At 50.4% G+C, this 25,249-nt stretch overlaps 1 protein-coding gene across 11 annotated transcripts in view; it reads left to right on the plus strand.

Annotated features, from left to right (window-relative positions):
* Positions 1 to 25,249, plus strand: part of FHAD1 (forkhead associated phosphopeptide binding domain 1) — a 133,620-nt gene that overhangs the window by 52,336 nt on the left and 56,035 nt on the right. For 10 of the 11 annotated variants that reach the window (XR_007136481.1, XM_047791956.1, XM_047791957.1 and 7 more), the window contains 8 exons: positions 676 to 799; positions 3,522 to 3,652; positions 5,847 to 5,936; positions 7,485 to 7,589; positions 11,062 to 11,169; positions 14,681 to 14,764; positions 15,500 to 15,652; positions 16,518 to 16,713. Coding sequence is in view for 10 of the 11 variants with exons in the window: in XM_047791956.1 (XP_047647912.1) it covers positions 676 to 799; positions 3,522 to 3,652; positions 5,847 to 5,936; positions 7,485 to 7,589; positions 11,062 to 11,169; positions 14,681 to 14,764; positions 15,500 to 15,652; positions 16,518 to 16,713 (991 nt within the window). In the remaining variant the exon portion in view is untranslated. The remainder of the gene's footprint in view (positions 1 to 675; positions 800 to 3,521; positions 3,653 to 5,846; positions 5,937 to 7,484; positions 7,590 to 11,061; positions 11,170 to 14,680; positions 14,765 to 15,499; positions 15,653 to 16,517; positions 16,714 to 25,249) is intronic. The other variant, XM_047791960.1, reaches the window with a different exon arrangement.

Below are 25,249 nucleotides of genomic sequence, written 5' to 3' on the forward strand. Positions count from 1 at the left end.
TCCAAATTTTAATGCTGGTTCCCAGAACCATCCGGAAAGGTGGAACCGAGCAACTAAAGACTGGATTTGAATCACACTCCACCTCTGACCAGCCATGGGATGCTGAGCATGAGACCTCACCTCTCTGAGTCTCAATTTGCTCCCTTGCAAAACGGGGCCATTACCGGGAACCGCAGGCTTCAGCGATGCTGTGAGGGTATGGATATAGCAGGTGTGCCCAGGCTTTGTAAACTCTGGCGTGTTCCATGAGGTACAAGCTATCTGCTGTTAAATCACTAGAGGGAATTACTTTTATAACCTGCTCCTGTCTCTTGAACTTTGCTCTGCATCCAGTTGGTTCTAGGTGATCTGGAACCGGCAGCTGGTCTATTTATGGCTAAAAATCCACAGGTCATAGGATGGCACATTAAGGGACCCGCGGCAGCCACCCATCCCCAAGCCTCTGTGTGGGCACAAAGATAAGACTTGATTATATCTTTATTATGTATGAAATGGTGGTCACTGAAGGAACGGGCCCCCTCCTGTCCCTTTAATTGGTTATCACCAAAAAGCTCGGTTTCTCCAACACCCTGACCCGAGATCAACCTGACTCTCTTTGTCCAGCCTCGGAAAAGTACAGGTGTGTCCTGCAGACCTGGCTGGCCCCCTCTGACTGTGTGTTGCCTCTTCCCACAGATCAGCGCCCTACAGAAAGGCTACAGCCAGGTGCTGTGCCAAACCCTGTCAGAGAGGAACTCAGAAATCGCATCCCTGAAGAATGAGGGCGAGAACCTAAGGAGGGACCACGCGGTCACAGCAGGTAAGCTCCTTCCAGACTTGGGCCCCAGAGCTGTTGTCCACCCCCTGCAGACATCACCAGTCAACCCAGAGCTGCTGTCCTCCCCCTGCAGACATCACCAATCACCCCAGAGCTGCTGCCCTCCCCCTGCAGACATCACCATCAACCACCACAAGCCGCTGCTCACTGACCTGGGTTCAGTCTCAGGATCTCAGCTGGCTCAGCAACCAGTGTCAGCAAATTCGAGTTCTCCTTCAATAGAAGTTATTGCCACCCAGTTCCTAGACCAGGGCCTGATAAATAGTTGAGAGAATGTTATCTCTTGGCTACCAGGACTGCTGGCTACCAGCCCTGCCAGGGAGAACACAGGGTGCCCTGTGGCTTGGGCGGTTGCGTAAGCCAGCCTGGCTGAGTACAAACTAGAATGTGGACAAATTGGGGTCGCTGCTTTAAGGCACCCGTGGCCCCACCCATCTCACCCGAGTGCACTTGGGCCCAAGTGCAAACATTTTCTAATTGACCAGCAGGGTGGTTCCTGCTAAAGGGCTTGGGCTGAGTGGGGGGCAGCCAACGCCCAGCTGCTGCATCTCAGCCTGGATCCCTTCCTTCAGTGTGTTTTTTGAGCCCCTACTAGGTGTCAGGCCTTGTTCTAGGCTCTGGGGAGAGAGCCCTGAGCACGACAGAACTCGGTACACACAGATCTGGGAGGGGGTGATAGGGAAAGTAAAGGGACGTGTAAACAAGCCCACCCAGAGAGCAGTCGTGCTTGTGAAGAAAATAAACCAAGAGCAAGCTGGGGAGGGGAAGGAGGAACAGCCTCGTGGGTGGGAGGACGAGCTGGGGCCAGTGAGGCCGAGTGGGGTGCACAAGGGCCTGTCGGGCTGGGCGGGGTCCAGGGGTCTGGGTTCTATTCTAAGGGTGACAGGAAGCCAGTGGGATTTTAAGCAGAAAATGACGTGTCTATAGAGACCTGAAGAGGATGGGAGCCCTCGCAAACAGGGGAGGGAGAGAAGCTGGTGACAGGGAGAAGGCAGGGAGCCCAGGAGTCGATATGACCCTTAAAGTCCCGGATGCAGCAGGAAATGTGCCCACAGCAGTCAAAGCCAGCATAGCCTTGAGCCACAGGTGAATCACTGTGTCTACAGGAACCCGTGCGCTGGCTTTTCCTCTGCCTGACTCTGCAACTTACCACCCCATCCCCCTGCCACCCCCAGGGCTCTGCTTATGCTCCTCCCTAACTTGGAGTGTCCTCAGATAGTTGCTGAGCACCCCCTACGGGCCAGGCGCTGTCGGGGGGACCCGGAGTAGAAGGATGAACTCGCTGGTCCTTGCCTTCCTCCCGTATGTCCTCTGTCCACCCATCCAGCCTCGTCCAAGCATCAAGCCGGTCTCAGATCCCACTTCCTCCAATCAAGGAGCTGGACCCCTGGGATAGGATAACACTTGGGATGAGCTGGACCCACTCCAAGTGTGGCAAGGGCCCAGAAGGATTTCCGGGTCACTTAACAGGGTCCAGAGCTCACTTTTAAAATGGAATTCTGGTTCATAGTGATCTTTGTTTCATATGCCTTCTTGGTTGGTACCTATCCTTAAAACGGGGCCTAATATTCCTCCAAGAAAAGAGCTGCGTGCAGCAGTCCCGTGCCACTGCCCTTAGGCAGCCTTTGCCCCACTTTTATTCCCCGTGATAACTCAGCTATTGGGTAGTTACCTGTTGCTTCGTAGCAAGTTATCCCAAAATGCAGTGAAGAAAACAGCAACCAGTATTGCCCATCTCTCACCGCTTCTGTAGTTCAGGAATTGGAGTTGACAGTACTCATCGGGGACAGACAAGATGTTGGCTGGGGCAGCAGTCAGGTCCTCTAAAGCCTTGACAGGAGCTGGAAGGCCCCCTTCCGGAACTACTGCTCATGTGGCTGTTGGCCGGAGGCCCCCGTTCCTCATCACACAGGCTTCTCCCCGCGTGCCTGATCCAAGAGGGGGCCAAGAGGAAGCTGCAGCATCTTTATGACCCAGCCCGGGAGGTCACATCCCGTCATTTCCATGGTATCCTGTTAGTTACACCTGCCAGCCCTATTCAGAGTGAGAGGGGCCACACAAGAGTGAGAATTCTAGAAGGCAGGGATCTTTGGGGCCATTTTGGAAGCTGGCTGCCATGAAGAATAAGAGGTGCCATGAAACAGACCTAAGTTAGTCACCTGCTGTCCTTGGGACGCATCATGTCACTCAACCCCTTTGGTAACTCTGTGGAAGAGAAACAGCAGGAGGCGAGGTGACCTGACCAAGCCCAGCAAGCTGATAAACAGTAAGGACGGGACCTGACTTAGTGTGAATCCAGCTACCCCATCGACAGTGTCCAGCAGTCCCCTCTGCCACAAGCCCCTCTCCTGGCCTCTGGAGAATTCCTGGACCTTCCCTGTCCTGGGCCTTTGTTCCCCAGGCCCATGGTGTGGGCTCGCCTCCCAGTTCTGCCCAACCTGTGCCCACCAGGGTCCCTAACGGCTTCTCCCACTGGTGCCGATCACCTGCCCCTCACCCACAGCGGAGCCTCAAACCGCATTCTGTCTCTTTCTCGTTCTTGCTCTGGGATCCTGGAGAACAGCCTCTCCAGTTCCAGGCGGGCACCGGGAGCGGCCCGGGCTTGGAAGGTCTTGTCCAAAAGTTGGCTGACAGCCCTGGCAATGACCGTAACCCCTCCTGCCTCTCTGACCTCCATGGGTCTTTTGTTTCGTCTTTTTTACAGAGGTGGTGTCATCTTTAAAAAAAGACGTGTTGATAAAGGACGAGCAAGTTCAGCAACTAAAACAGGAGGTGAATCAACTAAAAAGTGAGAACAAAGAAAAGGATCACCAGCTCGAGGCCCTCAGCTCCAGAGTGAGTGTCAGGTGGTCCCCACGGGAACTGCAGCTGGAAGGGCAGGCACATTGGAGTCACATGATACCCTGGGGCCCTCCTCCCTTGCCCCACGGCCAGACGAGGCCAGTGCCCAAGGGCACAGGGAGGATAACTGCTGGGCAGGTGGTCGGCTCCTCTGCATCTTTGCCAAGTACAGCTTGTAGGTGGCACAGAATTAGCATGATATGTATTCAAATCCAGCCAACATTTTCTAACCCCTATTATAAATGAGTTGGTTTAATCGCAACAACAAACACCCCTATGAGCGTGTGTTGCCCTTGCAAAGCTTGGTATGAAATAGACTAGGAGCTCTCTGTGGGCACAGACGCGCCCACCTGCTGCAGCCCGCTCCCGGCACCGCTGGTCCTCACAGTTGCCTTCAAAGCAGAATGCTGAAGGTCCAGGTGCAAACACGCGGACTCTTGCTTTTCCTTAGGCTTTAGTGTGTAGAATTTCTCTATGTAAAATCAACGTGGTAGCCAAGGGACAAGCTTTTTAAAAGTAGCTTTGACTCTTTGCAAATCGTGCCTTCAATGCCGACTGTAGAATCCTGATTCTATAGGATGAGATGTCTCATGATATGTTGATATGTCTGTCTCTGTGAGTCAAGGTAAAAGCTGAAAGCTTTCATCTCAGGTGGCAACTCAGAAGTCCCCAGTGGCTGCCTGTGTGATGGGGTGGTTAGGCCTGCATAGGTGCTTGGGTAGGAATACATCTTGAAGTTCCAAGGAAAAGGCAGAATAAGTACTGCCTGGTGCTTGGTACCATACCCAGCTCGGAGCTGGTGAAAGGCGGTGCATGAACTTTAGGGTCGGAGAGACCAGGTCCAATCCCAGAGCTTTATTTTATTCTTTTATTTTATGTGTCCACAGCATTCCCAGCGTTTTCTTTCATTGTAAATTATTTGGCCTCCATCTCCCCACCCATGAAACAAGGATGATAAAATTCAAACCAGTGGGGGGCTGGTTTGAATTGTGCTCCTCTCCCTCTGCCCCTGGTCAGCTGCCTGCATTCGTTTCTCCCAAGCAGGGCGTCTTCCTAGGCAAGTGTGACCACAGGGGTGTGTGTGCTTGTTGGAGGCAGGGAGGGGTTGTGGAGCCGGTGCTACGTGGAAAGGAATATGCAAAGTCAGCACCGGCTTGGCTCCTCTGCTCCCTGAAGTGCATTTGGGTCATTTCTGTCCCCCTTTCCCCTTCCTTGTTGACCCTGGGATGAAGTCCTTCTCCTCTAGCCTGTGCCAGCCGGTAGCCCGTGGGCCCCTCGCCACCAAGGGTGCTGCCCTTGTGAGCATTTGGGATGCCTGTCTTTTTTTGTTGTTGTTTTTTAATGACGTATGTCCTGTGTGTTCATTTTAGAAAAATAAGTAGATGACATTGAAAAGAAAAATAAAAAGAGAGGAAAGGAAATACTCAAGAAATCAATGTTCATGTGTTCCCATATGTTCTTCCAGTTCTGTTTCTGGAAATCAATCATCAGAGCAGTTATTTTACAGTAAATTTACACTATGCACAATTGAAAAAAAAATGTGCATTCTGTTTTCCCGTGTTAATAAGTCAGTGCTTTTATCATTGGTCAGCGTTGCAAAGTGGTCTCCTGTGTTGGACACCTGGGTGGGTGTTTTCCCTGCAGCAGACAGTCCTGCGAAGAACATCCTTGAAACTACGCATTTGCTAATTTCTCTGGTCATTGTCCTTAGAGTACTTTGCTAAAGTGGGCATTTCTGGATCCAAAGAAGGCACATCCATCCTTGTGCTCTTAATGCCTGTTGCCGAACTGCCCTCTGGAAAGGCAGCTCGGTTTACCCCGCCACAACCAGGACACTGTGTCTTTAAGATGCAACCTGCACAAAAGCACTGAGAGCCCCGGAGTCACTGGGAGCCACCCCCCACCCCCTTGCTAGTCACAGAGTGAAAACATCCCCAAGCAGCCAGACTCTACAAAGCTGGATTTCTCCTGCCGTGCACAGTGCTGGCTCTTGAAGCAGAAAGAGATGCTCTTTTCCTTAGCTCCCGGAGGGGTGATCTAGGAACGACTGCAGGATCCTGTGCCCCCGTCCCACCAACGGTCTCACCTCTCGAATTCAGGGGTATGATTGGATTAAACAGCAGGAGACACTCTGGGGGACGTGGGACCCCCAGGCAAACCCCTGTGGCCTTGTCCTTTTTCTGCACAGTGCTCGGTGCTGAAAGAAGAGTTAAAGAAGGAAGGCGCGCAGAAGGAGCACCGCGAAGCCCAGGAGAAAGAGTTAAAACTCTACAAAACGGTGCGTTGGACCGCCTCCCCCCCCCAGGTGTCCACAGAAAGTCTAGACTTTGACCCTCAGGGTTTGGGGGTTTGGGGTGGGGAGCTTGGCTGCAGAAGGTGGCATGCGGAAGGTCCAGGGCTAGGGATCAACTCCGCACCAGAGCAGTGACCCCAGTGACTGATGCCAGATCTTCCCCCGATGTGTCACCAGGGAACTCCAACCTTCAGGGTTTGGGGAAGGCTCCTTGGCCCCTTTTCCAAGCACAAGCTCTGAGGCTTTATGGGTGTCTGTTGGGATAGTCTCATAATTCTCTGATTTGCCAGCCTCAGGAGGAGGTGGTGAAAAGACCACGAGAAACTCACACTCCCACGATTCTCTGGGCATCTGACTCTAGGCCCCTCACTCGGTTTCCCCGGGGGCTGGTCTGGGGTGGGGATGGGACAGGGGCCAGAGGTGGCCACATGCTTCTAGAAATTCACTGTGATGCCCAGACTTTCATCACAAGTTTGATCGCAGCTGTGGGCACCGTTATGGACACAGAATGCTTCCTTAAGTATTTCACCTTAAATACATTCAATTTTATGCCAATTCATAGAAACGAAATGAAAAGCAAATGTACCGTTGGCCTATGTGGAAAGCGAGTGTAAAAATCAATGCGATGATGGGGGTGACGCTGTGGCTCACTTGTAATGAACCTGACTAGCACCCATGAGGGCTCGGATTCGATCCCTGGCCTCGCTCAGTGGGTTAAGGACCTGGCATTGCCTTGAGCTGTGGTGTAGCTCGCAGACATGGCCCGGATCCAGCATTGCTGTGGCTCTGCCGGAGGCCAGCAGCTGTAGCTCTGATTTGACCCCTAGCCTGGGAACTTATATATGCCAAGGGTGTGGCCCTAAAAAGACAATAATAGTAATAATAATAATAATAATAGTAATACAATGGGGAAGTTCCTCTGTGGCACAGTGAGTTAAGGATCCAGCATTACCACAGCTATGGCTCAGGCCACAACTGCAATACAGGTTCGATCCCTGGGCCAGGAACTTCCACATGCTGCGGGTGCAACAACAACAAATTAATACAATGAAAAGATGAGCAGTAAGTGTATGTGTTCCTCCCCTGCACGTATTCCATCCACTGGGAAGGACGGCGCCTCAGACACAAGGAGGAGACCTGCTCTTCTCCACGCCAGGGGCGCCGCGATTCTCTGCCACCAATGGGAAAGAAATTCTTTTTTCATTGGTCTTTTCTTCCAAACTGTGCCCATTGTGTCTTCCAAACAGCCCTTATTTCGATTGAAATACCCCAAGGAAAGAGGTTCTAATGAGTTGATGGAGACCCTGTACTGTTGAATCCAGAACCCATGCAGGTCTTCAAAAGAGACTCATCACTTTTCCTTCTCCCAGCACCCTCAGTGTATCCGTTGAAATAAAAACCTACCTTGCCTTAAAGATGGAGCGTTTTCCCCCAAGGGAGGGAATTAAGCTAATCCCGGATTCAGTGTCAGCCATCATGCATTGGGTGAAATGAGTTACGAAGTTGACTCGCCTCTTGTTGGAACTCTTTCAGCAAATCCACGACATGGAGAAGGAAGTGAAGAAGCTCAGGGAGGAGCTGAAGAGGAGCAGTACTGAGCAGAGCCTGATCTCGAAGACGCTGCGGGAAAAGAGCAAGGTACCGCAGGGTGGGCCAAGCCCGTCCCACGCATCTTCTCTGGTAACCCCCACAGCGACCCCGTGCGGTCGTACTGGTATTAACCCCGCTTTACGGCTGGGGAAGCTGAGGCTCCCAGAGGTGAGGTTACCCAAGCTCACGCTGATAAAGTAGCTGTAGCAGAACTTGAATCTAGGTCTTCTGAACTCCAAAGCTCCTGTGTGTAAACCCCTAGCCGAGATTGCCTTTAAACCTTCATCGTGAAATCGTCCAGAAGAGAATCGATCTGTTAAATCAAGTTTGCCAATGATGTGGTTCCAACTTAAATGCTCTTATTGATTTTTCTTGTCTTTGTGTTCTGTCACTCACTGAGAGAGGAACTTTAAAAAAAAAAAATCTTATCATGATTGTAAAGTGTGTATTTCTTCTTTTTGTGTTGAAAATTTTTGCTTTATGTATTTTGAGGCTGTCTCACCAGGTGCATATAAATGTAGAATTCCAATACTTCCTGTAGAACAAAACTTTTAATCATCCTACAGTGTCCCTTTTTGTCTCTAGTAGTGTTTATCCCCTCAAGTCTGCTTGGTCGTTAATAGAGTTTCCACACTGGCTTTCTGTTGGTTGGCATTTTCATAGCATGTCTTTTTCATACTTTCTCTGTCCGTGTTTAAGTTTTCCACATACATCTTCCGAATAGCGTATCACTTTTACAGAAGCCAGTTTGGCAATCTTTGTCTTTTCGTCCATTTACATTATGCAATTACTCATATATTGGGGTTTAAATTTACCTTCTTGCTCAGTGCCAGTTGTACCATCTGTGCTGTATTTCCTTTTTCTCTCCTTTCCCGCCTCCTTCTGAATTGATGGTTTTCTGTCATTCCACGTTCCCTCTCTACGAGCTTGGCAATGTTGCACTTTTTTACTATTCTTTCAGTCATAGTAAGATGGTAGCCTTCATCCCCAGCTTTCCCAAATGCCCCCTTAATTAAGTTTCCCACGCCTCTGGTCTCTTGGCGGTCATCCCAAAGACCACAGCATGCATTCTTAACTTACCAGGATGCAGTATTGGTTGATAATTGTGCCCTCCTGCTTGACAGTGCAGTGACTTCAGAACTCCTTAACCTCACTAACCACCCCACCCCACCCCCCGCCATTGTCATTTTCTAAACTTCCCTCTACAGTTAAAACTCCAAAAGAGACTCATGGTATTTTATAGTCAATGTAATGTCCATACATTACCCTTTCTGTTGCTTGTCTTTTCTGCATCTCTGATCACCCATCGGAGTTCCTTTTTCTGTATCTGAAAAACACCCTTTCCACGTAGCTCTGATGATGACACGTTCTCCCAGATGTGTGTCTGTCTATCTGAAAATGTACATTTAACCTTCAATCTTAAAACACATTTTGGGGAGTTCCCATCGTGGCAGAGCAGAAACAAATCCAACTAGGATCCATGAGGATGCGGGTTTGATCCCTGGCCTCGCTCAATGGGCCAGCAATCCGGTGTTGCTGTGAGCTGTGGTGCAGGTCAAGACGTGGCCTGGATCTCCCAATGCTGTGGCTGTGGTGTAGGCAGGCAGCTAGAGCTCCAATTCGACCCCTAGCCTGGACGTGTCCACATGCTGCAGCCCTAAAACAAACGCATTTTGACTATGTATTGATTTCTACATCAGCGATGATTTTCTTTCAGCATAGTAGAAATAGCATTAGGTATGTCACCGTCATCTCTGGGCTTCTGTTGCTTCTACTTAGAAGTCATTTGCGAGCCTAACTTGCATCTACGAATAACTCTTTTCTCTGGCTGCTTTTAAGATTAACTTTTGCCTTGACCTCCAGCAGTTTTATTGTGATTTATCCAGGTGTGGATTTGTTTTTATTTACCTTGTTCGGAGTTCGCAGGGGCTTCTTGAATCTCTAGGGGGTGTTTCGCATTAGTTCAGGCACTCAGGGTCTGTACCGCGCGGGCAGCAAGGAGCTACTGAGGCTTCTCAGCAGGAGACTGGGGTGACTGCATTCATGGCCCATCATAGCCATTGTGAGGACGATGGCCAGGGTCTTATTATTAGGCATTGTGCCAGACATCTCAGCTGTCCGCATCTTCACAACAGCTGGGATCTAAACATCATCCTCTCCGTGTAGCAGATGAGAGAGTCAAGGCTGCTGGTTCCGAGTAACCAGCTCAATCACACCAGCAGTTTTGTCTGGCTCTAGCTTCATCTGCCTCCAGTCCCTGTGGACTCTGCTTTTGCAGCGTATGAAACAGTCCGCTGAGCTAGGGGTCAGAGCATGTTTAGACCTGGAAATTAATGCCCAGAGAAGTCGGATGGCTTTTCCAAGGTAACAGAGCTAGGTAGAGGCTCTCCCACTACACCGTCCAACTCAGAAGGAAGCTCTAGCGAGCTCTTCCCTGTCTTTTATTACATCTCTGTGAGCCCCCTCTTCAGATCTCTGATAAGCAGCTTGTGAAATTGTTTCAGCACAAAATCCTTTCATTTGTATATGAGAGTTTGCCTCATTTCCTAGTAGTGCCAGGGCTCTCGGCTCAGCCAGTGTGTCCTTAGTTTAGCAGCTGCAAGGCCTCTACTGGCCAGCAGAGGGCAGCCTGGAGCACGCCCGGGCTCACTCTGTTACCCAAGCAAGGGGGAATAAATGGGCAGTCTTGTCCGCTTGAAACGCCTTCTTCTGCAGGCTGCTCCTCATAAACGTTGCTTCCCAAACCTCCAGAGAGCTTTCCACGGGTGAGGTGCTAAAAGTTGTGGAGTTCCTGTTGTGGCTCAGTCATAGCGAAACAGACTAGTACCCATAAGGATGCGGGTGTGATCCCTGGCCTCGCTCAGTGAGTGACGGATCTGGTGTTGCCATGAGCTGTGGTGTAGGTCGCAGACACAGCTCAGGTCTGGCGTTGCTGTGGCTGTGGTGTAGACCCGCAGCTGCAGCTCCGATTCGATCCCTAGCCTGGGAACTTCCACATGCCTCAGGTGGGGCCCTAAAAAGCAAGCATTAGTAACGGTAATAAGCCCAGTGATAACATTTTCCAAGTGTCCATCGTGGGTATTAGAACGAGGCTGACCATCCCGTCCACTTTTTGTAGGTTGCAACAGTACTTGGCACACTCACAGAGCCCTTAGGCACTATTGCCAACATTTTGAATCCCTACGATAATTCTAGGCAGTGGTACTGGTATCACCACCCACCTTGGAGTCCCAGAGCAGCGAAATAACTTTCCCAGGGCCGAATGGCTCATTAGGGACCAAGCTGGGATTGGAGACAAACGCAGTTGAGCCCAGGCTGCAGAGCTAGGCCCTTGCCCCTAGGGGGCAACTCCCTGTGAGTTTGCCTCTGCCCTGTGCATGCCTGTGACCCCCACCACTGGGCTGCAGCTGTCCCTGCCCTTCTGGGACTCCCCCACTGCCATTAGCCCTCCTAGAAGCGTTTCCCCAGAGGGCGTGGTGATCACATTAGCAGCAAGTCTGTGCTTTCATCATCCTTCCAGGTTGAAGAGAAGCTTCAGGAAGATTCCAGAAGGAAATTGCTTCAGCTCCAAGAAATGGGGAACAGAGAGAACCTCATTAAAGTCAATTTGGAGAGGGCAGTAGGTCAGGTAGGCGTGCTTCAGAGCCCCCCTCATGGCCCACACTCTTCCCATGGGCTCTGGCACCCATGTGGCTGGTGGGGGTGAGTGAGGAGGAGGACGTCTGGTGTAATTCACCCATTTATCTCAGGGAGAGAGGCTTTGCGTGGCTTCCGCCTCCCAGCAGACAACCCTAAAGAGGGGTTTCCTGCTGGGAAGCCGCCCACTGCAGTGTTTGCCTGAGACCCTGACCAAGCAGCCAGTCCCGGCTCAGGGCCTGGCCCAGTGCACCAGCCACGCCATTCCCTCTTGAGAAGGGTTTGAGCCTCTTGACCCTGGTGGTGTTTCTAGCTCTTGTTCCTTCATATTTTTTTAAGACTTTAATTTTGATCAAGTCCAACTTATTTTTCTTTTCTTCTCCATGCATTTTTTTCTTTCTTTCTTTCTTTCCTTTTTTTTTTTTTTTGTCTTTTTGTCTTTTTGTCTTTTCCAGGGCTGCACCCGCAGCATATGGAAGTTCCCAGGCTAGGGGTCTAATCAGAGCTGTGGCCACCAGCCTACACCACAGCCACAGCAACGCCAGATCCTAGCTGCGTCTGCGACCTACACCACAGCTCACGGCAATGCCAGATCCTTACCCCGAGAGCGAGGCCAGGAATCGAACCTGCAACCTCATGGTTCCTAGTTGGATTCGTTAACCCCCGAGCCACAACGGGAACTCCCTCCATGCATTTTTCTAAGAATCATTTGCCAAACCAAGATCATGAAGGTTTGTCCTTGTGTTTTCTTCTAAGGGTTTTGTAGTTTTAGCTCTGTTTAGGTTTTTATTCCATTAGGAGTTAAGTTTGGTGGTGTTTGTTTGTTGGTTTTTGTCACAGAGTGCAGTGGCTTGATGTGGGATCTCAATTCCCAGACCAGGGATTGAACCTGGGCCGCAGTGGTGAAAGTACCAAATCCTAACCACTAGACCATCAGGGAACTCCCACTCTTTCACATTATCTGTCCTGACATTTACAGCAATCTTTCTTCCTCTGGGATCCCAAACAGATGCTATGGTCTGTGTCCCCAGGGAATTGCCACTTTTCTTAATAAAGTAAAACTCAGAATGTCAAAGCTTATGCCGGATGAAGGTGTTCTTGGCAGGGTGGGGAGCAGGCCCTGACCTGGCAGGTCGGGGTGCCGTCTCCCAGTGTTCTCTCCTGAGACGGCCCAGTGGCCCTTCCAGAATACGGCCCACCAAGGGCAGCCCACCCTGGACTCCTCCACAAGGCGTCCTCTCCTGGCAGCCATGGCTCCAGAGGGTCCAAGAACATTGCATATGTGTGGGAGTGTGTGTATGCATATGTGTGTGTGTGTGTCTTTGTGCTTTTCTTTTTGTGGGATGGGGAGTCCACTTCATTATTCGTTGGATCCTCAGAAGGGTCTGTACACCACCAAAAAAAAGGTTAAGAACCACAATCCTGGAGTTCCTGTCGTGGCTCAGTGGTAACGGACCCAACTAGTATCCATGAGGGTTTGATCCCTGGCCTCGCTCAGTGGGTTAAGGATCTCGCGTTGCTGTCAGCTGCATCTGTAGGTCGAAGACGCAGCTCGGTTCCTGTATTGCTGTGGCTGTGGCTGGAAGCTGCAGCTCCAATTCAATCCCTAGCCTGGGAACTCCCATATGTTGAGAATGAGGCCCTGGAAAAAAAAAAAAAAAAAGAATCACAATCCTTAAGGAGCCCTCCCTCCACCCGGCCCAGCTCCCAGAGCCCTTCCACTTGGTAGCGTCCAAGCCTGAACCAATGTGGCCGGTGCTGTCCCACACACAACCTCAAAGGCACCCACAGGTTAAACGGTGATGCTGCCTCTTGGACAGATTTTAAAGCCCCTTCAACAAACATCCGCCACCTTCACCCCCAGTGGCATTTCTGCTAAATGCCAACCCCTTAGCAAGGGCAGGGCGCCCACCCATCCAGGCTTCCCTCTGTGCGCCTGGGCTATCCCCCACCTTGCCTGCACTGCACCCCCAGAACACACCCGCTTTGAGGGCGTGATCTGTGCCACCTGCCCAAGTGCCAGGGGCCTGGTCATGGCTCCAGCCAGAGGGCATCCAGGAAGACCCTCAGAGACACTGAGAGAGAGGATGAGGCCTCCGTGCTGCCCAGGTCCTCCTGCTCCACCCCCTCATCTCCACAGCCCCCTCCCCGTCCGAGGACCTGCCCTTCTCCAGGCCGGTGACCCCAGGACTGAGCCCATCGTCCAGCAGGACCTGTCCCTCTGCCCTGAGCCGTCCCGTAGGGCGCCTCTGGTGGCAATAGGGGACCATCACCCACAGGACCGCCACTGAAGCTCTCCCCTGAGCAAGCTCAGACCCTCCCCTTGGCCAGGAAATCAGCAGATGGCCCGGAGTCCCTCAAGTCACCCCACGTGGCTTCCGGCAGGCTGACTCCACAGGTGTCCTTGGGGGAGTCAGAATTCCACTGCCTGGTTTTCCAGAACTCCCTGGGGTGCAGCACACTCCTGCCTCTTGGGACTCATTGACTTTCAAGTTGATTCCGTGGCCCTCGTGGTCCCTTTGGGGCTCTGCTTTAGAGTTTTGCATGACCACATTTTGCCAGTGAGCCAAAACCCCAGACCAAGGGCCATCATGCTGGTAAATTTCCAGAGAAAGCTGGGCTTCTTTCCCTCTCAGGTCTCATGAACCTGGGACACCTTGAAACTTGTCATTCTAGAAGCCCTGATTTAATCGGACTGTGCTAGTTCATCAACCGTGATCTGAAAACACCAGGATCAGGGAGGCACTCAGTACAAGCTGACTGAACTGACGTAGAGGGCTTTGCTTATGGCCGCACCTGCCGCATATGGAAGTTCCTGGGCCAGGGATCAAACCTGCACCGAAGCGGCGACCTATGCCACAGCGCCGGGCCTGGGATCGAACCCACCCCTCTGCAGCCACCAGAGCCTCTGCCGTTGGATTCTTAACCCACTGCACCCCATCGGGAACTCCAGAAGGAGAGGACTTTGAACACCTGACGGGACAGATGTTTCAGTCCCAAGCCCTTGATGACTTGACTGTAGCGGGCACTGTCTTCAGGATGCAGAGTGGAAGGCAGAGCACGGCAGCAGGCAGCTCCTCCTCCTCTCCCCGCAGGCGCCCTTGCTGATTACACAGTTTACTCAGGCTGACAGCCTCAATATTTATTTCACAGTCTGGTGCCAGTATAGCAATTATGGAAGAGCGCTCCCGGCCCGGACTTCCCACTGGATAATTGGCAGCCAGGCGCTCTTCTGAGGGCCTGAGACGCGTGCCCGCTGACGGCGGGCATTGGCTGGGTTAGGCGGGCGGGCCTACAACGTCACTAACACCCCGCTGTCCCCTTCTCTTGCGCAGGCCCTGCCCCTTTCCCCGGAGAGGCAAAGGTTTCCATAACCCCTCGTGGCCCTTCAAGACCTGGAGGCCCTCCTAACTGACTTCTCCTGGCCCCCACCCCCCGCCCGCCCGCCTCGGGGGTCCCTCGGCCCCGCACTCTTGGTCACCTTCCCTTTCCTTGTGCCGCAGCTGGAGCACTTCCGAAGTCAAGTCATCAAGGCCACCTACGGGCGAGCGAAGCCGTTCCAGGACAGACCCGTCTCCGATCAACAGGTGCTGTCTCCCTTTCCCACTTTCTTCTTCGGGGACCCAGGACTCCCGACACCGGTAGCATGTGTTTCTGTGTTTTGCTGGTGGCACATATTTTTCACACTGTTGCTACACCATAAAGATTTGTTTTGATGGTACGGGATTTCCTGGCTTTTAAAGCACGAGCCAGTTCAACTCCCTTGAAGCGTTTCTGGGAAAATTAAACAAAACCACCCAGACCTGTGTCTGGCCGCCAGGCTCACGTGGATCACCTGCATTCACGCTGCAAGAAAAGGGGCGGCCCCCCATAGACGCGTCCTCGCCTGTCCCAGGACGGGCCCCTGGCTGCAGTGGTCAGCTTGTGCTCCTGCCGGTTATCCTCTCCAGCCGCGGGGCAGCGACGTCCTGTGGGCCGCTCTCGGAGCACCTGACCTTCCCCTGAGAGGCGCACAGCATCTGGCTCAGTGGCACGAATCCCTCCCAGGATGCAGAAGAACCTAGAACCAACTCGTGCCACCAGGACAGGCCTTTGACTCTCACAACTCATCTCTGTCCCAGTGACAAAGCCAACGTCCCCCTCCAGAGACATCACCACGACACATCAGGGCCTCCCTCACCCTCGGCGGAGACGGGAGCGTAGGCTGAGGTCCCCCCCCCCCCCCCCCCCCCCCGCCACTGCCAGTCCCCGCCCCGGCCCCTCCCCATAGAGCCACCCTGCATTTTAAATCTCTCTCTTTTTTTTCTTCTTCTTCTCACCAGTTAATAGAGAGGATCGCCCAGGTCACTGAGGACAACGTGAACTTGCAGCAGAAAAAGTGGGTCCTGCAGAGAGAGACTCAGCACAGCAGCTCCAGGCAGGAGGAGATGGCAGAGATGGTGGAGAAGCTGCAGACAACCCTGGCCAGCTGCCAGGTGCCCCTCCCCCTCTACTCCCAACTGTCCCCTTCTTCGCCTTTTTTGTGCTCCTCGTTCGGGAAACTGCCCAGCTCTGCTCTTTTGTCCACCTCTTCCCTTTGCCGGAAAATTCTGTTTGAGACCAGATGACCAAGGACCTTCCAAAGATGCCTCCCACGTGGACTTGGTGTGGCCCAGGCCAAGCTGCCCGAGCCGCTCCAAGGCCCCGGACCCTGGGCGGGGGAGGGGGGGGCACAGCCCCGTGTTGTTTCCAGGGAAACCAAAGAAGCATTCTGCTCGTCTATGGATTTTTTTTCTTTTCTGTCCCAGCAGTGCTTGTACCCCTGTGACCTTTGACTCTGGAGGAGACGGGCCCAGAGGGTCCGGCCGACCTCCGGCTATCCCCACCCGGGGAGCCGGCTAATCGGAGCAAGCAGCTGCTTCTGCTTTCTCTGGAAATAAGCAGCTCCTATTCAGTGAGCCTGTGCAAATGTTGGCTTGTCAGCGGTCTTTCAAATCAGGAAACCGCACTTTCTGACCAGCTTGGGTGTTGATCTCAGCAGGAATGCCATGGTCAAAGTCAGTTCTCGTTTCAGCCAGGTTGTCCTTGGCAGTGTGGCTTCAGAGCAGCCTGTGCCTGAACACGGGGTCTCTCTGACCACCCAAAGTCCCAATTAGAATGCACACGAAATAAAAGCTGCTCCCCTCCCCCGCCCCCCCCCCAAAAAAAGGGCAACGAAGACCGGGCTATCCCAGAGCAGCCAACATATGGCACTGCCTGCGTCACAGCCATGTCAGGAACGTCACTCCTCCCAGGTCACCTCTGTCAGGTGCTATTTCTGGCGACAGGGCCTGGGCTCCTCATGACCTCATCTCTTTACAGGCCTGCATGAAAATGTCTTGCTGTAGCAGTGACCTGAAGAAGGAGGTGGCCCTCCTCCAGCACCTGCAGGTGAGCCCCCCGGTCTCCGGGCTCCAGATGGTGGCGCTGGACATCCTGCGGTTGTCACTGTCCTGGCTGGAGGAGACGGAGCAGCTTCTCCGGGACGTCGGGATCCAGCTCTCCAGCTCTGACAAAGGTTACTGAAACTCTTCTCTCACATAGTTGCAGGACTCAAATGTCGCGTTGAGTCTGATCACGATGGGGCATCTGTTGAGGGAGCGTCTTAGGTTTGCGGCCAAGCGTTTCCCTTCTCTAGACTTAACTTGGCTGCGCCACTTGAGAAGTGAGAGTACAGAAGCAAGACATGATTACTGGAAAAAAATGAGACGTGACAGAGGCAGAGGAAAATCTAAATTGTGCTAAACCCTCTCTCTCTCAGAAGTAACCGTGAACATATAATAGACGTTTTGAAGAGCAGTTTTAGGGTCACGACAAAATTGAGAGGATGATAAATTTCCCACATAACCCCTGCCCCCACTCACGCACAGCCTCCCCCATCATCAGCATCAGCTCCAGAGACATGCAGGTGCTACAGCTGAGACCGGTGTTAGAGACATACAGGTATCACAGCTGATGAACCTGCACAGATGCATCGTTATCACCCAGAGTCCGTAGTTTACATGAGGGTCCACTCTTGGTTTTGTATATTCTGTGGGTTTGAGCAAATGTATGATGACATGTATCCACCATTATAATATCATACAGAAGAGTGTCACCAGAGTCCCCTTCATGGCTCGGTGGTTAACGAACCTGACTAGTATCCATGAGGTTGTGAGTTCGATCCCCGGCCTTGCTCAGTGGGTTAATGATCCGGTGTTGCCATGAGCTGTGGTGTAGGTCGCAGACACAGCTCACATCCAGCATTGTTGTGGCTGTGGTGTAAGCCAGCAGCTGTAGCTCCAATTTGACCCCTGACCTGAGAACTTCCATATGCTGTGGGTATGGCCCTAAAAAGTTAAAAAAAAAAAAAGCGTCACTGCCCTAAAAAGTCCTCTGTGCTCCCTCTGTCCACCCCCAGCCCCTGGCAACTGCAGATCTTTTTCCTGTCGCCATAGTTTTTGCCTTTTCCAGAATATCGTATAGTCGGAATCATGCAACTTTTCAGATTAGTTTCTTTCACTTAGTAATATGTATTTAAGTGCCCCCCAAGTCTTTTCATGGCTTGATAGCTCTTTTTTAATGTTAAGTAGTATTTTTTTTTTTTGTCTTTCGTCTTTTCTAGGGCCACACCTACAGCATATAGAGGTTCCCAGGCTAGGGGTTGAATCGGCACTGCTGCTGCCAGCCGACACCACAGACACAGCAATGCCAAATCTGAGCCACATCTGCGACCTACACCACAGCTCACGGCAACTCCAGATCCTTAACCCACGTAGCGAGGCCAGGGATCGAACCCACAACCTCATGGTTCCCAGTCAGATTTGTTAACCACCGAGCCACGACAAACTCCTTAAGTAGTACTCTGTTATCCATCAATCTAAACCTACTGAAGGATATCTTGGTTGCTTCCAAGTTTGGGCGGTTATGAATACAGCTGCCATAAACATCCACATGCACGTTTTGGTGTGGATGTGTTTTCAGCTTCTTTGAGTAAATACCAGGTGCGTGGTTGCTGGATGGTGTGATTAGAGCATGTTTAGTTTTTAAGGAAACCACCAAACTCTCTCCTAGAGTGGCTGTATTTTGCATTCCCCCCAACCAGGAATGAGAGTTGTTGCTGCTTCACATCCTCGCCAGCATTTGCTGTTGTCACTGCTGTTATATTTTGTCTATAACTTCCAAGGCGTTTTCCCATGGAAAGAGCTGTGTGATTCTAGGCAAGTTACTTTCCCTCTCTGTGCCTCAGTTTCCTTACCCATCAGACAGGGATAATAAGGACTGGCCACCCCTTAGGACTCTTGCCTAAGGGGAGGATTGAAAGGCATTGATGTGTATAAAGCACCTGGCATAGAATAGGCACCATTTATAGACGTTTTTTGATTTTTTTAATTTTACAAAAGAATAATGTCATATTCTACCAAATTTTCTTTAGTTTTGTTCCTAATGGTCCAGCAGGAACACCCGTCCATGTCAGTACACACAGGTCTACCTCATTGTTGCCACTGATGGCAAGGGGTCCCATTGTGCAGGCTGTACCATAATTTATTTAGCAAATCCTTTCCCATTGTGCATACTCATTGCAGATGATACTGGAATAAGTATTATTCACACATGTCTACTCACCGTATCTTTATCATCCTAGATGTGGGGATCTAGGCTGTGAACTACTTTCCTTCAACAGAGATTGATTGCATGCCTGCTGGACACTAGGCACCTCGCAGGGCAGTGATGTAATGGGGTCAGGAACAGGTAGGATCTAGGTCATGGGAGAGACAGGTGTTGGCTGTAAAATTCCTCCCACTTTACTGTATATTTGAAATCTTTCATAATAAAATACTGGGAGAAAACGGGTACTATCCCTGCCCTTGTAGATGTTGTGGTGTCAGGGAGGGACAGAGTGGCCCTAACGGAAAAATCACTGCACATCACACCTTAATTGCTTCAAGGGAGACGTGCAGGGCTCTGACCTGGTCAGGGAGGGCAGGGCATCCACAGGATGCGTAGGAGTTTTTGCCCAAGAGGGGAAGGGAGGGCATTCTGGGTGAAGGGGACAGCGTGGTAGGAGGGGGGAGTGCAGAGAACACAAGGGGCTGAAAGAAATGGATTGAGGGAGGGGGCAGGACGGGTGAGGGGGGTTGGCAGAGGCTGTACCTTGGGGAGGGGGGGTCAGGGGCTTGCAGGGCCCCAATAAGAAGCTCTGCTTTACCCGAAGAGCAGAGAGAAGCCCGTGAATGGTTTTAAGTAAGGATCTGATGGAACCGACTTGCATTAGGAGACAGTGAAGGCGGCCAGCACCAACACCGAGAGAGCAATGAGGAGACTCTCATCAAAGATGATGGTGGCCCTCGCTATGGCAGCAGAGGGTAAGGAGAAAGGGCATTTAAGATGTGAATCCGCAGGCCTCAGGGGTAGATGTGACATGGTTAGAAGGGAAGTTATGGAGAGAAAGGGGGCTACAGATCTCCAGGTGTCTGGCTTTTGGAAAGGTACAGGTGTGGTTCCTTCACTAAAATCCAGAGTAAGGGACACTGCAGGGGCTAGGTTGGAGGGGGAAGATGGGTGTGATGTGCCTGTAGACACCCAAGATGAGGTGCCAAGGATGCTGTTGTCACCCTGGATATCTAGCCTAGAAACAGGCTCAGAGGCCAGAAGAACACGTGCGGGAGAAGGGGTGCTTGATAAATAACTGTGGGATGGATGGATGGATGGATGGATGGACGGACGGACGGACGGGCAATGGTGAAAGCCATAGCTGTGGATGGTACCACCAAGGAAGACAGTATTGAGTGAGAAGGGAGAGCTCAGGGTCACACCTGGGCAATGCCAACATTTTGAAGATCGTTGATACTTCTTGTCAAATCGCCCTCCAGAGAGGCTGCATGAATTTGACATTCTTACAGCACTGAATGAGAACAGAGCAGTGATGTCCGACTCTGGTGATTAGACAGCCCCAGCCAGGACATCTCTAAGGTAATCCAGAAAGTGGTGTAAACTTCTTTTAAATGTTTTTTAAAAAGAAAGGCAAAATCAAGATTAATCTTTATAAAAGTGGCTTCCCCTCACAACAGCATAGAAAAGACAGGGGCTGGTTTCCTCCCAGCATCACTGCTGCTGGAATCACGCAGAGTCTTGAGTGTACCCAGGATCGGGTGAGACCTGGCCCACAGTTCTAGGTGTTGTTCAACATCGGAACTCAATCAAGGAAAGACCGAGATCTCTATCCCAGTAATAGTGGGGCCAAGGACAGTGTGAACTGTCCCCTCCCTGCTCCCAAGAGTCACCATAGCCTCTGCCTCTAAATCTAGTGATATTTTACTGTAAAGAAATGTGGGTCGTGAAGTTAAGCTGTCCAGTCTGCAAGTCCAGCAAATCTGAGACTCTTTTCAGGCAGCATTTCTCAGGCCCACCGTCTTTTTCTCTGGACTTCAGAGTCAGGAGACTAAAGCAACACCGAACAGGTCTCTGCAGAATCCCTCCTGTGCTAATATCCTCTGTGGATCTGTAAGGATGGGACAAAGAACACAGTGCTCCCATAATACATTTCTCCTTTCTTGCTGCCCTTTCCCACACTTCACATCTCTTGGACTAATGCTCTGTGGAACACCTGTTGGGGAAACACAGGTTGTATTCTGTGATTATAACTCCCTGGATCTAAGAAGTCAGAGGAGGATGGAGGGTAATACCAGAAAGGTTAGTGAGCGTGGCCATCCTTCAGTCAGTAAGAGAAGGAGTTGATGGTAAAAGGCATTTTATCTTCCAGTGCTAGCAACATCCTGGCAAAGCCCCAAAAGACTGAAAGAATGGGATGAGCCTATATTCTCTGAATTAGGCACCTAATTCCTAGAGTCATCTAGACAAGGATGGCGATGATGGTGATAATGGGGATGATGTTGATGGTGAGGATGATGGTGGTGAGGATGTAGAGAATGGTGAGGATAATGATGATAATGATGATGGTGAGGAAGAGGGTGATGCTGATGATTGTGAAATGGTCAAGTGATGAGAATAACGATTGGCTGGTGGGGATGGTCATGAGGACAGTGATGATGGTGGTCATCACTCACCACTGGGCACTTATATTCTAGATGCAGCTCTAAGTATTTTCCACAGATTACCTGGCTCATCTTCACAGCACCTCTATAAGGCATGTACCATTATCATCATTTTAGAAATGAAGAAACTGGCTCAAAAACTTTTTCTGCGTGTTCCACCCTGATAAGGTGATTCCAGGGACTTCCCGTTACTGAGGCCAGCAGGGGATCCCCAGCTATGCATCCGCATCCACACACCCTCCCAAGAGCCTTCTGTGTCCACAGTTCCTAAGAGAAGTTTAGGAGCCATGGTTTGTTTGACTCCTCCTGGGTGCTTGTCACTGTGTTAGTTGTTCTACAGATCTTGGGTACTTTTATCTTCTAGCAACCCAAAGATCTGGTTACTATTACTGTCCCCTCCCCGCTCCCAAGAGTCACCATAGCCTTTTGCTGGTAAGGAAACTGTCAATAACATTAAGAAACTTGCTCAAAGTCACACATGGTGGGGTCAGGACTCAAACTGAACATCGTTGTGATCCTCATGCCTGTGCTTTTTCTATGACCCCCCCCCCCCCGCCCCACGTGCCCTCTGAAGATCAGAGAGGTACCAGGTACACCCCCAATTTCTAAAGGGCAGGTTCTGTCATTAACTTGAGCAGAGACAAAGCTAAGAGTTTCATCAACAGGTTGAAGGGCATCTGACCCAGGAAAGCCCCATTTGCATTAGAGCGAGTGATTCTGAGTTCGGGCTTTGGAGACCAGCTGCCGAGGTTTGAATCTCAAGTGTGTGCTTACTAGTTGTGTGCCTCTGTTAACTTGGTTATAAAATGGGGGATAAAACCTCCCCAGGTAGCTGAGAGGATTAAAGGATGTGGTACACACCCAAATCGCAGGGTCACACGTCAGCCTTTAGGAAATGGTAGCTGCCATCAGCATCAGCCTCAAATACTTGTTTTTTATTTTGGGGGGTTTTTCTGTGGGTTTTTTTTTTTTTTTTCCTTTTAAGGTCACACCCGCGGCATATGGAAGTCCCCAGGCTAGGGGTTGAATCGAAGCTGTTGTCACTGGCCTATGCCACAGCCACATGCCACAGCCAGCAACACCAGATCCAAGCTGGATCTGTGACCTACAACCACAGCTAATGGCATTGCTGGATCCTTAACCCACAGAGCGAGGCCCAGGATCGAATCCACATCCTCATGGATCCTAATCAAGTTCGTTAACAGCTTAGCCACGAAGGGAACTCCTCAAATACTTGTTGATTTGATGTGACCCTGACAGTCAGATGCGTGTGTACACGGGCAGTGCCACTCGATTTACTCACACGGAGGTGGCTTTATCCCTGCCCCGTCTCTGTCTGACAGCAAGATGGATTTTCTCAGCCACGAACACTCACTCCTCCTCCCCCACCTCGCTAAGGTCATGACAGGTGGGGCTTCATGTCCCAGCTGCCAAGTGGTAAAGCTGGAACTCAATCCAGACCCCTCAGACCTCAAAGCCCCTGCTCTTCACCACCATACCACCTGCCCTTTTAAAATATTGTCCTAAGATCCACGGCAATGGGCAATGCTGGATTCTTAACCTACAAGGCCGCCAATGAATTCCAGCTTTTGCTTTTTGAGGCTCTGTTGTTAGCTGCATATATTTTAGGATTTGTTATGTCTTCTCAGCACATGGACTCTTTTTGTCATGTGAATGGCCACCTTCAGTGCTGTCAATTTTCCTTGTTGTGAAATTTACATTGTCTGATATTAATATAGTCATTCCAATTTTCTTTCAATTAGTTTCTGCATGGAATATCTTTTTCTTTTTACTTTTAATCTATCTGTATCATTATATTAAAGGGTTTAAAAAATTTTTTTTAAATATTGTCCTAAGAGATAAAACACACGTAACAATGAGGTTTGTAAACTCCTGGAAAGAATTTCTCAGGGGAATCCAGGCTGAGTCACGTGGAAGGCAACCCCTTGAAATATTGTTGGATGATGTCATGCAACAATATTTCAAGGGCTGGGGTGGCTACCAAAGATCTGATTGGTTGACATATGACCCCACACCTGTCCAAATGACAGTCATCAAAAAGAACACAAACGAGGTGTTTCCGTTGTGGCTCAGTGAGTCACGAACCCAACATAATGTTCATGAGGGTTTGGGTTTGATCCCTGGCCTCGATCGGTAGGTTAAGGATCCGATGTTGCCACAAGCTGCTGTGTAGGTTGCAGATGCACTTTGGATCCAGTGTTGTCGTGGCTGTGGTATAGGCTGGCAGCTGCAGCTCCAATTCGTTCCCTAGCCAGGGAACCTCCATATGCTGTGGGTGTGGCTGTAAAAAGAAAAAAAACACACACACAAATAGCAGATGTTGGCAAAGATGTGGAGAAAAGGGAACCCTCATACACTGTTGGAGGGAATGTAAATTGGTGCAGCCACTATGAAACACAGTTTGAGGGTTTCTCAAAAAACTAAAAATAGAGGAGTTCCCGTTGTGGCTTAGTGGAAATGAATTTGACTAGTATCCATGAGGGCGCAGGTTTGATAGCTGTCCTCACTCAGTGGGTTAAGGATCCAGGGTTGCCGTGAGCTGTGGTGTAGATCACAGATGTGGCTCGGATCTGGCATTGCTGTATCTGTGGTGTCGGCTGGCAGCAGCAGTGCCGACTCAACCCCTAGCCTGGGAACCTCCATATGCTGCAGGTTCAGCCCTAAAAAGACAAAAAAAAAAAGACCCTAAAAATAGAACTACCATATAATCCAGCAATTCCATTCCTGGTTACTTATCACCCCAAAATAAAAACACTAATTTGAGAAGATACATGCACCCCAGTATTCACAGCAGCATTATTTGCAATAGCCAAGATATGGAAGCAACCTAAGTGCCCATCAGCAGGTGGATGACTAAAGAAGATGTGGTATTTATATACAATGGAATACTACTCCGCCCTAAAAAAAGAGTGAAATTTTTGGAGATCCCTGGTGGCTTGTCAGGGAACAAGTTCAAGATATAGCATTGTCACTGCTATGCTGCCGGTCAGTCCCTAGCCTGGGAACTTCTGCATGCCATGGTGCGGCCAGAAGAAAAAGAATGAATCGCTGTATTGTACAGCAGAAACGTATAATGTTTTATATCAGCTATACCTCAATTTAAAAAAAAATCTATGACTTAAAATAAAAATATCTGGTGAAGTATTTGCCAGGTGGTCCCACTGGGAAGCTCAGAGGTGTAAGGAGAGATTTAAAAGTTAGTTCCTCTCTCCTCTTGCCTAGTTTCTCGGTTTCTTTTGATAAAGGAAACAAAGGACTCTTTACATTTTTCTCTGCAAGCTCAGTTGACTGTGTCTATTTTTGCAAGACTTTGTTAACAAATGAAAACCTTCCCTGCGTACATAGAAATGGCTCTTTCTCTGATAGCCAAGATAAGCAGTATTTTTAAGTGAAAAAAAAAGCAAGTGGTAACACAATATACGCAGTGTTTGCCCACTCTTTTTTTTTTTTTTTTAAGTGTCAGTATCTGACCAAAGGGAAAAATCTGGAGAAAATGACGTGAAAGTGTTGTCAGTATTGTCCCAGCATTGGTGGGACCGGGTGGGCCTTGACCTTCACTAGGTCATTCAGCAACTATTTTTTCTGGGCCTACTATGTTCTGGCCACTGAGGATCCAGTAGGGAACATTTTCCATTGGATTTCCACATTTATAGATTTCCATAGTGTTTGGATTTGTGTAATGGGCCTATGGAACTTTTGTACCAAGAAATTCAATGAAGAATTGTGGGAGTTCCCTGGTGGCTTAGTGGTTTAAGGGTCTGGTGTTGTTAACAGCTGTGACTTGAGTCACTGCTGTGGTGCAGGATTGATCCCTGGCCTGGGAACTTCCACATTCCACAGATATGGCTAGAGAACAAGCAGAAGAATTGCTACTTCTCCCAAAGAGGGAAATTGCTTTTTTTTTTTTTTTTTAACTGCTGCTCCTGTAGCATATGGAAGTTCCCAGGCCAGGGGCTGAATCAGAGCTGCAACTGCTGGCCTACACCACAGCCACAGCAA

The sequence above is a fragment of the Phacochoerus africanus genome, chromosome 8, assembly GCF_016906955.1.
Source record: "Phacochoerus africanus isolate WHEZ1 chromosome 8, ROS_Pafr_v1, whole genome shotgun sequence".
NCBI classification, from domain to species: Eukaryota; Metazoa; Chordata; class Mammalia; order Artiodactyla; family Suidae; genus Phacochoerus; species Phacochoerus africanus.